The 17,134-nt window shown below is 38.2% G+C and overlaps 2 protein-coding genes and 5 non-coding genes across 7 annotated transcripts in view; 1 reads left to right on the top strand and 6 right to left on the bottom strand.

Annotated features, from left to right (window-relative positions):
* Window positions 1-17,134, top strand: part of LOC128025948 (DCN1-like protein 1) — a 33,863-nt gene that overhangs the window by 11,173 nt on the left and 5,556 nt on the right. The gene's annotated exons all lie outside the window — the stretch shown is intronic.
* On the bottom strand, window positions 8,605-16,873 carry eif4a2 (eukaryotic translation initiation factor 4A, isoform 2). The gene is made up of 11 exons (XM_052612544.1): window positions 16,764-16,873; window positions 15,968-16,025; window positions 13,217-13,349; window positions 12,887-13,026; window positions 12,304-12,472; window positions 11,997-12,106; window positions 10,919-11,062; window positions 10,500-10,637; window positions 10,158-10,247; window positions 9,397-9,476; window positions 8,605-9,307 (listed from the first exon to the last, which is right to left on the bottom strand). The coding sequence occupies exons 1-11, from the start codon at window positions 16,790-16,792 to the stop codon at window positions 9,163-9,165; spliced, it is 1,236 nt and encodes a 411-aa protein (XP_052468504.1). The 5' UTR covers window positions 16,793-16,873; the 3' UTR covers window positions 8,605-9,162.
* LOC127940257 (small nucleolar RNA SNORD2) lies at window positions 10,320-10,396 on the bottom strand. Its single transcript, XR_008148956.1, has one exon. It is a non-coding gene; the product is annotated as a small nucleolar RNA SNORD2 (small nucleolar RNA).
* Window positions 10,699-10,884, bottom strand: LOC127940201 (small nucleolar RNA SNORA81). The gene has a single exon (XR_008148951.1). It is a non-coding gene; the product is annotated as a small nucleolar RNA SNORA81 (small nucleolar RNA).
* Window positions 11,780-11,957, bottom strand: LOC127940213 (small nucleolar RNA SNORA81). Its single transcript, XR_008148952.1, has one exon. It is a non-coding gene; the product is annotated as a small nucleolar RNA SNORA81 (small nucleolar RNA).
* Window positions 12,178-12,247, bottom strand: LOC127940268 (small nucleolar RNA SNORD2). Its single transcript, XR_008148958.1, has one exon. It is a non-coding gene; the product is annotated as a small nucleolar RNA SNORD2 (small nucleolar RNA).
* Window positions 12,500-12,566, bottom strand: LOC127940279 (small nucleolar RNA SNORD2). The gene has a single exon (XR_008148959.1). It is a non-coding gene; the product is annotated as a small nucleolar RNA SNORD2 (small nucleolar RNA).

Genomic DNA, 17,134 nt, shown 5'->3' with positions numbered 1-17,134 from the left:
TACGCCATATTAAGTTAATTGCCTGCGAGCTTCTCCTCCTGTCTGTACGGTAATTTCTCTACTGTGCGACAGAGAGTTGAGTGGTTATGACGCAATCGTTTGCCTATTTTTACAAAAACTGTTTCTACGGGGCCATAATGTAACATAGAAGGTAATGGAGCCCTTTATACATTGTCGTGTATCTTTAGAAATAAATAATGGACAAATGGAGTCTTTAAACGCCTCAGATGTAAAATTATAATATAGGTGAAGTTCTGTTACAAGATGGTGGCACGCGGCTGACTTCAACTTCCGGTCGACTTCCTTGCCGCCTGGGCAGCACAAGCAAAGACGCCAAAAAGCAACCTGCAACAGTGTTACTCGTTGTGCGGCTCGCAAAACTTTATTTTTGTGGCTTGCATGACAGTTAATAATACCATGATATGATAATGCACTCAATACAAATATTTAATAAAAACATTAAAAACAAGCAGGGCTATAACACAATCCATTAATAAACTCGCACCAGATCTACACCGGATATGATCCAACAAAACATAATGGAACCTAGTGATGTTGTCTACACTGGACACGATCCCTATCAGTAAACTGATGCCCCAGTAAATGCATCAGTAAACCTAAACCAGTGGCATTACAACATGGAAATATAGACTAGAAAATATATTTAAACTTGCTCTATCGTACGTCCATGACACTGACTTAATGCCAGTTTTAATCTGAACAGCTCTTAACGCTGAGTGTGCACTTGGATGGTTAGATGCATGATGGGCTAGTATATAAAGGAATCCACATCTGGTCCAGAGCTGGCCTAGTTCTGGTCCAGATCCGGAAAAAAAAACGGATCCATGCCGGTATTTGCCCATTGTGTCAAAAGACACTCCCGAGTGTCAGAGCTTCCAATTGGCCCAGATGATTTTTGCTATCTGGGATACTGAATAGCCGGTGAAGTAATATGGCAGATGCATCATGTACTAAATGTTGCATGCATTATTTTTCATATTAATATTAACTCGTCCATTATTCTTCGTCAAATACATCCAAGATAAGACAGTTGGTCGTGAGGTATTTGCCCCGCCCGTCCTCCACTGTAATTGGACAGCTGACTGAAATATGGTAGCCTCAGGGGGGAAAAAAAACACGTTGGTTGATAAATAAATATGGTCAGCAAAGCAACATTTTAGGATATTCTAATAGTGTTTTTAATTTTTTAACAATTATTGTAGACAGAATATTTGAATATTCAACTATATATCGTATAATGATATATTCGTTGACATGGTCATATAATTAGAATACTATTAAAAAGTTGATTTATTTCAATAATTCCATTCAAAAAATGAAACTTACATATTATATTCATTCATTACACACAGACTGATCTATTTCAAATGTTTATTTATTTTAATTTTGATGATTATAACTGACAACTAAGGAAAATCCCAAATTAAGTATCCAAGAAATTTTGTGTATTTTGAAAAGGTTCAATTTTGAAGACACCTGCACACTCTCGTCAGCTAATTAATTAAAAACACCTGCAAAGGTATTTAAATGGTCTAGTTCTGTGGGCTACACCATCATGGGGAAGACTGCTGACCTGACAGTTGTCCAGAAGATGACCATTGACACCTTGCACAAGTAGGGCAAGACACAAAAGGTCAGTGCAAAAGAGGCTGGCTGTTCACATAGCTCTGTGTCCAAGCACATTAATAGAGAGGCAAAGGGAAGGAAAAGATGTGGTAGAAAAAAAGTGTACAAGCAATAGGGATAACCGCACCCTGGAGAGGATTGTGAAACAAAACCCATTCAAAAATGTGAAGGAGATTCACAAAAAGTGGACTCAGTGCTTCAAGAACCACTATGCACAGACGTATGTAAGACATGGGTTTCAGCTTCGCATTCCTTGTGTCAAGCCACTCTTGAACAACAGACAGTGTCAGAAGCGTCTAAAGACAAAAAGGACTGGACTGCTGCTGAGTGGTCCAAAGTAAAATTCTCTGATGAAAGTAAATTTTGCATTTCCTTTTGGAAATCAGATTTCAATTTCCAACAGGACTTGGCACCTGCACACAGTATCAAAGCTTCCAGTACCTGGTTTAAGGACCATGGTAACCCTGTTCTTTTCTACAAATTATTTCTTTGTATTGGTCTTAATTAATATTCTAATTTTCTGAGATACTGAATTTGTGATTTTCCTTAGTTGTCAGTTATAATCACCAAAGGTAAAAGAAATAAACATTTGAAATATATCAGTCTGTGTCTAATGGAAGAATATAATTTACAAATTTCACTTTTTGAATGGAATTAGTGAAATAAATCAACTTTTTGATGATATTCTAATTATATGACCAGCACCTGTGTGTCTATATGTGTGTGTGTGTGCGTGTGTGTGTGTGTGTGTGTGTGTGTGTGTGTGTGTGTGTGTGTGTGTGTGTGTGTATACACACACACACATATAGGCTATGTTATTGCAGTACCCAATCTAAAGTTTAAAGTTTTCATCAAATGTAAATGTTTAATATTAATCATTTAGTACTTTTATGGACATTGGACTTTTAGCTAGTGAAACAACGTCTGTGTAACACAACAACAACAACGAATGATTGTAATTTGGGTGAAAAAGACTCTCACTATTCTATATCCTTAAGAGGTATATTCCTTGAATCATACATCAAAGGGATAGAACAAATGCATTTTTAAGAAAATACTTTTACATTTATTAAATCAGTTTAAATAACAGTCAGTTTGAAATGCATGTCCCGAAATGGTGGGGAAGAGATTCGCTGTCGTAACCAACGGTTTGACTTCTGTAAATCTAAAAAAAGTGCACTAGGCTATGTAATATAGTAACTGAATTTTAATATCATTTGTAAGCAGGGAGGGGCAGTTTTTCAGATACGTTCATTATTGGAAGTTATTATAAACTGTGATCAATCTAGATTTACATTTGTGGAACCTGGTCACCAAACAGAAATAGCCAGAGCGTCTCCTTTAACATTAATTTCAACAAACACGGGAGTGTCCTTCGTTACTCAAACACACTCAGTCTTTGCGGATAGGTCACTTCACGATGACTTCTAGAGGGAAAGCTTTGATGCCAAGTAAAAACAGCACGACGTGTTGCTCTAGCTGGACACAGATGTCTGAAACTGCTCTTAGAGGAAAGTTCACGTTTAGCTTAGCCGATGAAGACGCACTTGAACTCGGAGCTTTAATTAAAACATGCTGCGAATCGACCTGGTAAGACCGTCTTATGTTCTTTATGCTGTTGATTTTTGTTTTATTTTATTTATTTGTTTATTTATTTTGCTATATTCATTCGTTATTTAGCCTACCGAGATTTGCTAGTCATATGCTAAGTTATACGTTAACTTATACGTTAAAGTTAAAAATAGTACAAACACACTTTTAAATTTTTTTACAAAAAATAAATAAATAAAGAGATTATTAAACAAAATATATTGTTTAAATTGAAGGCAAACCGTATTTGGACCCGTTCATCTGTGTGAACTTGAGGAGAACTGACTTCAAATATGCACTAAAACACACCACTAGTGTTAAATGTGATTGAAAGGATTAACTTAGACCAGCAAAGTTAGTTTTGATAAAAAGTCCAGCATCATTTGTTTGCAGTTGCTAGGCTACTTGATTTGACATGTGTTTGTATAATGCATTTTAATACGCGCCTCGAGAAACTTTTTAATAGCCACTTTGTTTACCTTAAAGCCTTGAGATTGACCAACTTTTTGTTTTAAGTGAGAGGACAGAGCAGCTATCATAAGTATATTTTCTTAATGGGTCTCAAGGCGAGCCCTTGATTATGTTGTTATGTGATGTTGAAATGATCCACAAGTTCAACAAGTAGCATTTTTTTTTTGTGTAATTTGTCAATTAAAAGAACCGTTAACCAAAAATGATGATTCTGTCATCATTTACTAATTCAGTCGTTTTTTCACTTTTAGAAGTGTTGCAATAACCATTCCATGGAATCTGAAGCATTAGGAGTTCTAGACATACCTGATCTTTTAGGAAACATAAAACGTGTCTGGCAGTCTGCAAGTGTAATTTGTCTCCTGCGGAAACAACCCAAAAAAAGTACTTAACTACTACATTTATTGTGATTAAAAATGCCATTTACACTATTCTTTTCTTGGTTTTGCCAAGTGATTGGTGGAAGCACAGAGCTCTGACTTTTCTATGTTGAGACCCTCAGGCCTGTTTTCTCTTCAGATTTGCATTTACATTGCATAACATTTGCATCGCAGTACTTTAGATGCAAGGATATGCTGCATTTTCTTGTAGGATAGCATAGAGAAGTCATTCTCTTATTATTCCTATATTTTATTTTGCTGTAGATCCTTGTTACATTATGAAAAGCACTGAAAACAAATATCTTGCAAGCCTAAATGAGCAAATTCAATGTAAAGTTTACTCAAGACAGTGCTGACAATTTGCAAAGACTGACAAAATAGTCCCAAGTTTCTGTCAAAACAGAAAATATACAGTTGAAATAAAATATAAAGATTCATAATTCAAAACTTTTGAATTGATTAGGTTTGAATTGTGAATCACGAGAATGATATTTCAGTGTGGCAGAGCTTTTTTTTTTATATATTGGCAAGATTTTGTATAGTTTAAACCTTGTTTGACAGACTAGATTTATGCAAAACACGATGTTTTGAAATGAGATACATTAGAAAAAACCAACTAGGCTTGCGCTACCATTTACTTTGAATAAAACACCACTGAAAGTAGAAGGACACTGCACTTTGTGCTGCACTCCTCCATTGGATTTACATGTAAAGGAGTAAAAAAGTATTTTCTCTCTTCTCTTTTTCCCAAATTGGTTAACTTAAAACTGTAAAAATGTGAATATTCTTAGCAGAGAGCATATCTGTGAGTGTTACAATGGGATAATATAAAGGAGAATATAATTCAGTTTATTAAAAAAATACAATTATGTTGGCATAAGGGTGAGCTGATGATAGATTAAAAAAAAAAAAAAATTGGGGGTGGGGGTTTAAGGTTTTTCTAAAACCCTTATAAGGGATTTGACCATTTATGTAAATGTAGATAAAAGGCAACTGAATTTTTGACCCGGTCTCTTGTTATCTCACTTTCTCTCAACATGACACGCCCCTGAAGTTGTCACATGTGTTTCTTTTACAGACTTTCTCAATCACACCGGAAGCACCTCATTGGTCTTTTTTCTTGACAAAGGCGTCAACATCAATGCCAGCTGAGCAATCCGGGTCCCGACTATTTCCTCGTCTCACATTGGAACCCAGCCTTGGACAGGGTTCGAAGACTGCTATGACTAGATGACAGAGCCAGGAAGTTCAGAGGAGCCATTATATTTCTCAAAATGCCAAGATTAAAAAGAAAACAGCTACATCTAATAATAATATGCTTTAGTGCTTTAGTGCTCATGGCGTACTGGGAAAAGATCGACAATAACATTGTAACCCATGTAATGTCTTTCTCGTACCGCTATCTTCTCAATAGCTTCACGTTCATTAACGCAAGCTTTAGAGTCAATCCCGAAGATGCTATCAAGTACAGCAACCACAGATACCTAATAAACCACGAGAGGAAGTGTGGTGAAAAAGACGTTCTTCTCCTGCTCTTTGTGAAAAGCTCCTCTGAGAACTTTGAAAGAAGACGGGCCATTCGCTCTACTTGGGGAAACGAGGCGTACATTGAAAGGACGCTGGGTGTTACTGTAAGGGTGTTGTTCGCTCTTGGCCTCCACCCTGAACCGGAGCAAAGAAGACGACTTCAGAGACAACTGTTGTTTGAGGACCAAAGATATCATGACCTCATCCAGCAGGACTTCATAGACACCTTCCACAATCTTACTCGGAAGCTACTTTTGCAGCTTGGCTGGAAAGAAGCCTACTGTCCCCGTGCACAGTTCCTAATGTCGGCAGATGACGACGTCTTTGTCCACATTCCCAACTTAATTCACTTCTTGCAAGGGATCGGTCGCAGTAACGCCAAAAACCTTTGGATAGGAAGGGTGCACCACGGTTCCCCACCTGTCCGAGACAAAGAAAGCAAATATTACGTTTCCCAAGACTTGTACCCATGGTTGTCTTACCCGGACTACACCCCTGGCTCTGGGTATGTCCTCTCCAGAGATGTGGCTACCAGAATCTATCAAGCTGCACTCACCATAAACGCTTCCTTTCACATCGATGACGTCTTCCTCGGGATCTGCGCCAAAGTGATAAACATTGCTCCCAAGGACCATGCGTTCTTTTCGGGAGAGGGAAAAGCTCCTTATCACCCTTGTATCTACAACCAGATGATGACTTCACATGGACACGTCAGCGATTTTCATGAAATGTGGAAGCGTGTAACAGAAGCCGAAGCTGGTCAGATATCCTCAGGACTGATTTGGAGGCTCTACTGTACTGTCACGAAAGTGAGGCTCTTATGCCTACCATTTCTTTCAAACTCTTACCCATGCAAGGCAGCTTTTTTTGAATATGACAGTTTTTAAAATTGATAAGAACTCATATATGTGTGTGTGTGTGTGTGTGTGTGTATAGAAGTCAGATTACTTGGGTAACTTTGTACTGTATTGCACAGTACCAGTATGTTAAATTGGTTCGGTAAGGAATTCAGTGATTTAATTTGTCTTTCATGTTTATATATCTTGATTTACTTGCATGTATATTGTATGTATATGCTGTATTTATATTTATCTTCCATTTTGTCTCCGTTCTAACAGCAGGTGTCAAATTTAGTTTTACAGCGATTAGCTAAAGAAAAAAAAAAAAACACATTGAAAATTATTTTCTTTGTTTAGAACTGATATTTCATCTAAATGTAGAGATGTTTAAAGAAAGAGTTTCCAACAGGTCAGCGCTTAGAATGACAAAGGTTGACTAAGAATGGAATTGCTCTTAAAGAGATGGCACACAGTCACATTAAATACATCCATTCTCTGAACCACTTGCCCTATGTAGGGTTAGGATGGACGGATGGCCATTCCATTGCAGGTCTGATTGAAAACAGATATAAACTAAGTCTAAGTGACACTTTTCTTTGATTAATAGTGCTGAGAAACCGAGCCACATACTTTATTTGGATTGATTTTAACAAAGATCAGCAATGTCCTAAAATATTCCTCTGTCATACCACATATCACGGTCTCTAGACCCACACCAGTCACTGTTGAAGCCCACCCTCCCATGCATCATTACTGTTAATGATTAAACTGTTACCTGTACAAAGTGTGGCTTTGCATACATTACTAGATTGCGCAATATTTAAGTGTGCTTCCTTTTTGAAGCAGATACAATTTTTACCTCTCCAGAATACTTATAAAAGGGAGCTTGCATTTTTTATTAAACTTAATTTGACTATGCTCAGCCTGTTTTTGGAATATACACCTTATAGGACTTGTATAAAATTAGTCCTGCTACAAATTATTGAATATGCCAAGCACAATTAATGGTTATCAATGAAAATGGTGATTCATGTCAGGGATCCTGGCATATACAAGTAATCATAACAGCGGTATTTGATTGCAAACCCTCAGGCAAACATGAATGAACAATCTGCCTAAATCATGGCATTTAATTTGAATGAGGCGAGCGGCTGCATCTGTTGTTGTAGTGGACTAGTTTGGCTTTGCTAGACATCTCAAGGCTTAGGAATGACGTGTGATGTGTCTTCAGTGGCCAAGCAGGAAAATGGGCAGATTTGAATTTCAAATTTGCTCAACATGAGACGTTTGAAGTTACAAACCAGAAACTTTGAAGGTACAAATGACTTTCCGGATAAAGGTAAATCTGGTAATAGTTTAGTGAGTGATCCATGCACATACATTACCTGGCTAACAGTATGCGGATACGATCTACTAATAATGTGCTGCAGAGATGATATATTTTTGTAGGCCAGCCTGAAAATTAATCGCGCTGGGGAGCATTTCCCAAAAGCAACTAAGGTCGAAACAAATCAGTTCAATGCAGCGTGCAACCAGAGTTAGCTAACGATGCTTTTGGGAAATGCACCCCTGGTAACCTCAACACACACAAAAAAACTGGGATTCATTGGCATTGTTTAGCTTATTGCAGAAAATAAGTTGACTAACAAAAGATTATGATTGTTTCGGTTTCAGTGTTGTATAACTTCCCAGAAAACCCCTGCGGTCACATTTACTCTCTTGTTAGCAGCCGGCTCCAAGTCTTGGTCTACAAAAATACATCCCCATTTATAGATTTATTTATTATACAAGTTTGGATGGGCCTCTAAAATCCAGTGAACACAAATCTGAAGGCTGAGAAAGTTACAAAGTGTGGAAAATAAAATAAAAAGCTCAGCATGAAGACAGCAAACCAGTCCATCACCAAAAAATAAGGCCAAATCATTTGTGGAAATCCATTACAAATAATGGCATTCAAATTAATGTCTGTGGCAAGAAGTGAATAAGGGGTGCTTGAATTCTCTGATAAAATACATCCTATTCTATCGGTCCAAACGAAATAGGTTTCTCCTATTCATTTCTTTGAAAATCATTTACAGAAAATAAACTGCAGTGATTTCTTAGATTCAGTATTGGCTGAACCAATTCAAAAGACACTGGACAACAACTCATTGACAGAATAACCATCCTCTTTATTGTCAAATGGGCCAAACACTACATGAAACATTGAGTTAAGGTGTTAAGACCCACCTCTTAAGAGGACTTCACAAAAAGTAGTACTTGATAAAACAATATATTTAAAGTATACATTCCACAAAACTAAAAAGTGCCTTTATATTACTAAATAGGTGAAGTGAGCCCAGATAAACTGCACACATATGTTAGCATAACATAATTGGCAGACTTAATGCAGCACTTGTATCTTTTAGTCCACAAGTAAATTACTAAACGATGAAGAACACCTAACGCATACATTTTGAACATACTAGGGAAAAAACATCTAAAAAAGAATACATGTAAAGAACCCATGTTCTGTAAACACCACCACCAGTAAATACTGATATGGTTGGAGTCTACAACTGTCCACAGAGAGTCAACGTCACGTATCAAATTCGTAAGTCGGATCCGCAGCCAGCATTGAGGAGCGTAGATTTTTTTTTTCTTCCAATAAAATAAGCGCAAATGAAGTGATCATTCAAAAACTATCCCTGCATTAAAATCTCCAAGGTTTAAATCAGGTCGGCAACATTCATGGGCATCTCCTCAACGGTTGTATTGTAGAACGTCTCAATGTCTCGAAGAATCCTTTTGTCTTCTTCAGTAACGAAGTTGATGGCTACACCTTTTCTGCCAAAACGACCTCCACGGCCAATCCTGAGAAACGATTATAGCCAAGACATCAACATTCAATAAATTTAATGCAGCCAGTGAAAAACATGTTGGCACCTTGAGGTTTTACTCACCTATGGATATAGTTCTCTCGATTTGTTGGCAAGTCATAGTTGATGACAAGTGAAACTTGTTGCACATCAATTCCACGAGCCTGTGGAACAGGGATTTCAGGGTCAGACATGCTAAAAAGGACCAAAATGTAACTGTGTATTTTTTTATGCTATGTCAGGTTCTACAGCTGTTTTCATAGTAAAATCCAAGTTAGAAAAAAAAATTATTTTAATCATGAGACTACACCAGAAGTTTAAAGGCCATTAAAAAAAAAAAAAAATACTCTGGACTGACTGTTAACCTTATAAAATGACTGAAAATTCTTCAAGTCGAAGTCTCATTCAACATCTGTTAATCTGCCACTGAAAGTAAATTCATAAACGTTTTGATTTCACCATTTCATCATGCTGAATCTTCTTACAACAAATCACGCTTTAGTTCATTTCTAATTTTATAACCATTTACTTATCTTGAAAATTTGCTTAAACTTGACAAAATGTAGCTTTATAGAGGTAATGAAAATATCGCCAATATTGACCAAAAAGGGTTGTTCATAATTTTGTCTTAAAAAGGCAGAGCAAGTAAAAAAAACTAAATGGCAATTCCCTTGAAATTCAGACTTAAAATAGAAGACACTGAATTTGAATTACTACTAGTTTTTACTAACATTTTTTAACCACAGTAGCCTAATACAGCCATATTGCAATATTTTGGACAACGTAACTTAAATTTACAATTTGTTTTCTTCAATTGAAATTCTGAAAATAAAAGCCCTACTCACCAGCAAATCTGTGGTTATGAGTACTCTGCTAGAGCCAGACCTGAACTCTCTCATGATTATGTCTCGCTCCTTCTGATCCATGTCTCCATGCTGAAAAACACCGACTGCTTTAACTGATGCAAGACATCACACACGTCATCCTGGCTAACAAACGCTGGACAAGTACGATCAGTTATGTTTAGAAACAATTCTCTCCATGAAAGGTCAGTCCCGAAAGATGGTAGACCATCATTTCATACTTTATCCAGCATTAAGCACCATAATGTGCAATCGGTCTCGATCAAACCTGGCCTACCATTAACTATTCTAAACATCAACTCTAAATGATGTGCATCAGCTTACCAGAGCAGACACGGTGAAATCTCTGGCATGCATCTTCTCTGTCAGCCAGTCAACCTTTCTTCTCGTGTTCAAGAAGATAACAGCCTGGGTGATTGTAAGGGTCTCGTAGAGGTCACACAGCGTGTCTAACTTCCACTCCTACAGATAAGTGAATTAGCATTAGCGAAGTCATCCTACATCAATATCCTGAGTTCATGAACTATATAGCACAAAATCTCGAGACCTTGGACACCGGACATTAAGAAAGAGGTCCGCCCTAGACTCATTTCCGACCGTGTGCTTTTGCTCTTCCTTCTTTAAGATTTACCAGTACTAGCATAAACACCAGAGCAAGACCAGAAGACCTTGAGCTGGTGATTTTAGCATGGTGCTTTTAAAAGAAGGGACATGAGACAGTAAAGAGACAACCAGTGCCTCACCTCTCGCTCTACATTGATGTAAAACTGCTTAATACCCTCCAGAGTCAGCTCCTCCTTCTTCACCAGGATGCGAATAGGTTCACGCATGAACTTGGTGGTCACCTCCAGCACATCAGCGGGCATGGTGGCCGAAAGCAGCACAACCTTGAGATACATGAGATACGGTTAGATCATTGACAAAAACACACATAGGTCAATTCTGAAAATGCTAGTGACATTCAGCCAAGTATGGTGACCCATACTCAGAATTTGTGCTCTGCATTTAACCCATCCAAAATGCACACACACACACAGTGAACACACACCCGGAGCAGTGGGCAGCCATTTATGCTGCAGCACCCGGGGAGCAGTCGGGGGTTCGATGCCTTGCTCAAGGACACCTAAGTCATGGTATTGAAGGTGGAGAGAGAACTGTACATGCACTCCCCCACTCCCACTTCATAGCTTCGTGCATTAAGCTGACTTGACAAATTTATTTGGCTTTCATGTAGATATATCTTGTTTTACTTGCATGCATATACTGTATAGCTCTCTTCCATTCCTTCTGTTCTAACAGCAGGTATCAGCTGAAAACACTCATTCAAATACAGCCATTCTCTGAACCACTTGCCCTTTAAATGACAGCAGCACGTGAGCTGCATGAACTCAAAGTTTTGGTAACGTAATGCGTGGGTTCTTCAGCAATGGAATCTTGTGCAATGGAAGCAAAAATATTTGACTGAATATTTGAAAATAAATAAATTGACGAGCAACCTGAAAGTAGCACAGATCGTCTCCAGTTTTGGCATGAATTCATTTTAAACGTTTAGCCACGGATTTTTTAATATGGAATCAAAGATTTCTTCCAGTTGAAAACTGATGTATTGTTGCTCTGGACCTTGAAACATAAGCCACTAGACATTAAGAAAGAGGTCCGGCTTAGTTTCATTCCTGGTACAGGGCTACTGCTCTTCTTCCACATCATACTCTGCTAGCATCATCGCATAAACCAGGAAAACCTGGAATCTGCAATTTTAGCACAGTTCTTTTGAGTGGAAGACACTTCCATTGAGAGTCTGGTATCAAGACATGGACTTACTTGGATGTTTGTGCTTAGTTTCTGGAAAATCTCATAGATTTGATCCTTGAACCCACGGCTCAGCATTTCATCAGCCTCATCAAGGACAAACATCTTGATCCATTTGGGAGCTGTAAAAACAAACCAAAAAAAACTTTAATTAAAAAATCCTTTTTAATCAGTTAAACCATGATAGTGAAATGTATGATCAGTTAAGTTGTAAATGTCTTCATTATAGGTCCGTCCCGAAAGATGATACCATCATGTCATACTTCCTCCCAGCTGGGCCTGCATGTCTTAGACTAATTTATTTGCATTCACTACTTACACAGGTATCTCCTGTTCAGCATGTCAAACACACGGCCTGGCGTGCCAACAACGATGTGTGGAGCTTCCGCCTGGAGTTTTTGCATTTCGTTCCGCACGTTGGTGCCACCAATGCAAGCATGGCATGAAGCCCCCATGTAGTCACCCAGGGCCAGGATAACCTTCTGAATCTAGAGAGCAGAGAGCCACATTTACAAGTACGATCAGTTGAAAAGTTCATATCCGTAACAAGTCAGTCCCGAAAGACAGTATACCATCTCACACTTTTGTCCACAGCTTCTTTTTTGCCACAATCATCCCATGGAACCCACCTGGCAGTCTAACAACCAAACCATTAACTAAAATCTCATTTCCAATTATTTAGGGTAAATACTCCTGTACTACAGAAAATTATTCTGGCTGAAGCACCACCTGATTACTTCCTGCCAACTAGCTCATAAAATTACACACAAAGAAAAACATCCACATGTAATGACTGATGGAGCAGGAAGAACAGCGAAAGAGTACCTTGAATGGGGCTACTGCCAGAATATGCCGCCTTGGTCTGAGACACTAAGTTTATGGTGACCTCAGGTACAGCATACCTGCTGAGCGAGCTCTCGGGTTGGTGCCAGGACCAGAGCCTGAGTCTCTTTCTGCTCAATCTCCAACTGCTGCAGGATGGAAATGGCAAATGTGGCCGTTTTACCAGTGCCTGACTGGGCCTGAGCGATAACATCATATCCTACGGAGAAATCAAGAATCAATTCACACTAATGCGAAGCACATAACGTCAAAATTACAATGAGCAGAGACACAGACTTCAGTTTAGCTTGACTACAAACTAACATACAGAAAGCAAATTGTGCACAGGTAATCTTGTTTATTAAAAACCACATCAAGCAAAAGCTGAAAGTAACGGAGCTTGTTTGTACCTTTTATACAAGGGATTATAGCTCTCTGCTGGATCGCTGAGGGTTTCTCAAAACCATAGGCGTAAATTCCACGAAGGAGAGTTTCCTTCAGGTTCATGTCATCAAAATTGTCCGTAATCTCGTTCCAGTTGCTCTGTAAAATAATGAGTAAGAGAGATCTCACTTAAAACACTCAACTCATCAGGTACAGACGATATGCTTGATGTAAGGTGATGGGACGGGATAACATGAAGCCTCAGACAATGAGCACACAAGAAAAGCACTATTTTAAGCAATATTGAAATTACAATTAAGGATTTTTTTCAAGAAAGACCCTTCTTTCTGTATTGGGGCATGTCAATTAAAGAATTGGGGCAAGTTTTAAATGGGAACAAACAGGGCTTTTTGTGCCTTCACATGCTATCAGAGATTTCCTAATGACCAATTCTGAAGTCTAAATTAGCAGTATGTTGCATTCAAGTGTTTGTAGCCAAAAAGAATATGAAACACTGGAGACCAGTGTGGCTGTTGCATAAAAAGCTTTAACTGAATTTACTAGTTAATTTTCTGCCCCCCCACCCCTTTAAGACTGATGATAATTTCAAGCCAGTTACATCATGTAAATTGATCTAATTTGAATCTGAAAAGAAAGACTCATTCCCCCTTGACTAACAGCTAGTGGGTCAGACTTGTTCTTAAAAGAACACTCAAGGTTTTTTTTTTCCTCTCTCTTTTAAATAGGTTCATTTTCCAACTCGGGCAGAACCGAGACGTGTCAAAAATGTACTATCGGTCCATCGGTTTACACTCAATTTACACGCGACTGGTATTCGCTATCCGTCTCCGCTATTGAGGGATCACACATGGTAGATCCTCTGGTTATGAATGGTCATGCTATTAAAATTTATATAATTCACGTCAAGTGGCCACTTGGCTATTATTTGCCAGCATGGACAATAGCGGTCATGGAGGTTTTGCAGCTCAAAATCTCACTGGATGGATAAATGGTCATTTTCACTTGGTCTGCCATTTTATATAGCTTGTTAGAGGTAGAATTCTTTAGTGAAAAAGTAGCACCAAGATATTTATTAAATGAATTTGAATAAGTTAACAAGAGACTGTGCAAGTGTGAAGCTTGCAATCAAGTGCAATTTAAAGTAGCTTATAGAAGAGAAGCTGCTGTATTTGTAAAATTCACAGGGCAGAGGTTGAAAACCAGCTCCTGATTGTGAAGTTTGCATCTCAAAATGCAAATGCATACAGCACACGGGCATTAAAACACCATATTTATGGGCAAACGAGTCACCCTCGCATAGTTTTACAAGGAATCGAATGCATGTTGAGCCATTGGTCAGATCTCCAGATATTGGATATGTATCTGATTTAAAACCACAGTTGCTAACTAAGTTAGTAACTTTGTTGGTTGCAATGCAATTTCCAATTGCCAACCAACTAAGTTGCTAACAGGTTAGCAATTATGGTTTTGGGAAACGCACCCCAGATCAGATGAAGCTCATGATTATGGAAAGGGGAGTTACATTTCCAAACAAGTGCTTGCGGTATTCAGCCAATCACAATGCACTGCGTCAGCTGGCCAATCAGAGCAGACTGCACTTATCAGGAGGACAGACTTTGTAGAAAACAGTGTGTTTGAGAGAGGCAGGGTATAGAAGACATACAATACTGTAAAGTATCAGTATATTGTACATAAAAATAATGTTTTTTTTTTTTTTTTTTTTTTACATTAAAGCATGTCAACAGTTACACCAAATAGACAAAATGATAAAAAAAAAAAAAATCATATGACCCCTTTAAAACTTGACTTCAGTATTTACATCGTGTACCAAGACTGACAGAAAATGAAAAATTTAATTTTTTTAGGCTGATATGGCTAGGAACTATACTACCATTCCAGCGTAATAGTCAAGGAACTTTGCTGTCGTACCATGGGTGCAGCAGGCGCAGTGATATTACGCAGCCCCTGAAAATAGTTTTTATATTTGCAGCGATAGCAGACTAATTGGCCTAGAAAAATCACAACTTTTAATTTGCCGTCAGTCGTAGTACACAATGCAACTACAGAAGAATCAAGCTTTAAATAGGACAATCTAGAAAGTATTTGATCATTTGAGCGAGATGCTAACGGTCTAATCAGATTCAATGATCTATGATGAGCTTAACTAAAAGTGCTACCACCAGACCCGGAGATCGGCTGAATGAATTTGAAAACAGTAAAACTCAACGAGAGTGGAAAATTAGTCTTTTTTTTTTTTTTTTTAAGTGGAGTGTTCCGTTAAGACACAGTCCTTACATAAAGGTTGAGTTTATGCAACTTCCTGGACCATTTTTACTCATTTCTTGAGGGAAATCTTATTACAGCTGAAAAATAAAATGCCAAACAAATTCTGAAAACGAATAAGCATTCGTTGAAACCCATATCATTACCAGTTCTGTTGTATTCATTCACCATGATATCTGAATATTTTGCTGACAAATCTGAAACATCAGTCGAATAAACGCTGTGTAATATTCATAATATGCATCAAAAAAGTTATTTATAAATTTTTAAAACTAATGTGCTTGGTTTAAAAGTGACATCTGTGGGAGCTGTGCTTCATACATTTTTAAACCAATGACAATTAACCTTTTCACCCACAGAATGTGACCCCATCTTCAAGGCAGTTAACGGATTGACCTAAAAATATTCATCACCAGTCCAGATGATTATTAGAACCACTAATGCACTCCACCAGATTTCACAACCATACACACCTCGATGACACCATCAGGCTCCATTCCTTCAGGCCCCCCATGGTCTCGATCTCGTGAGCTACAGGAACATACAGCACAAGTACATGATGTTAATAAACTGACAGCATTACAAAACTAGACCCACCATGACATGAGCGTGCATGTGACTGCACGTTCCAAAAATGCCACGTGGACAACAATTAAAGCAGTAAATAAACACATTAGTCAATAATGGGTTGTATTAAGTGAAAATATCTTCGTCATGGTCTCCCTTAAAGCCTACGCCCAAATTTAGTCCCACTTATTTACAGTAGAATCACTTCCTCATCTTTAATGTGTTAAAAAGCAGTTTATACTACTCGTAGTTGTAGTAGAATAACAATTATTTACCTCCCGATAATAAAATGGCTAAAGACATTAGAAAACAATACACAAAACCTACAACTTTACAAAGTAAGAACAAGATTTAAGGTAGTGAAGGAGACACGAATGCAAGGCCTCAAGCATGGAAACCACGCGTTAGATTTCAGGCTGGGCGTGAAGCTTAGGTTAACGATCATCGTTTCGATCTTTACTAATGTCAATTATTGAAAAGAAATAGTAGAAAATAACCGATTTGGCCATAGACGGCCGTGAGCGATGAATACGTGAGAGTTCACATGTAACGTTAAGCATGCGGCCTATCACACGCGCCACGTCAAAATCCACAGCACCAGTGATATAATTAGCCCTAAGCCTTTCAAATTCAACAAGACACACATTTAAGGAAAACATTTGACATAAAATGCTTGCGGGTTACATATCATAAAGACTTTACCTGTTGTAATCAGCAGAACCGCTAGACATGGTCCGTTCGCGACTTCGGCATTCACTTGGAAAGGAAGAACATGTGAATCTCTAGCGATTTTATCTAACCGGAACTTCTTTTTGTAAATGTAGAATAAAACTGTATAAACACTTAGACAGCTACACGCGATTGGCATTTTATCGATCAGTCGCGATAGGTGAAATGCGAGTTGAATACGTGTTCATTTTATGAGAGTTTATCTTTGTTATGTCTAAGTTTGCATGGGACTATATGGAGAAGCGCAAGGATATTGCACCACTGATTGGGAGTAGTGGAGTCGCTACGGGGTCTCCACACTTATGGCCTTAAAATGGGACTGAGTTACAGTGACAGATCACCTT

The sequence above is a fragment of the Carassius gibelio genome, chromosome A2 (genome assembly GCF_023724105.1).
Source record: "Carassius gibelio isolate Cgi1373 ecotype wild population from Czech Republic chromosome A2, carGib1.2-hapl.c, whole genome shotgun sequence".
In the NCBI taxonomy this organism is placed as follows: domain Eukaryota; kingdom Metazoa; phylum Chordata; class Actinopteri; order Cypriniformes; family Cyprinidae; genus Carassius; species Carassius gibelio.
The sequence above is the reverse complement of the archived record's forward strand: the minus strand, read 5'-3'. Positions and strand labels throughout refer to the sequence as shown.

Coding starts and splice junctions, on each gene's coding strand:
- eif4a2 (XM_052612544.1), bottom strand. CDS start 16,792: ATGTCTAGCGGTTCTGCTGATTACAACAG. Junction 13,027..13,216: donor TATAATCCCTTGTATAAAAG/GTACAAACAAGC, acceptor ATTTCTCCGTAG/GATATGATGTTATCGCTCAG. Junction 12,107..12,303: donor GCTGAACAGGAGATACCTGT/GTAAGTAGTGAA, acceptor TTGTTTTTACAG/CTCCCAAATGGATCAAGATG.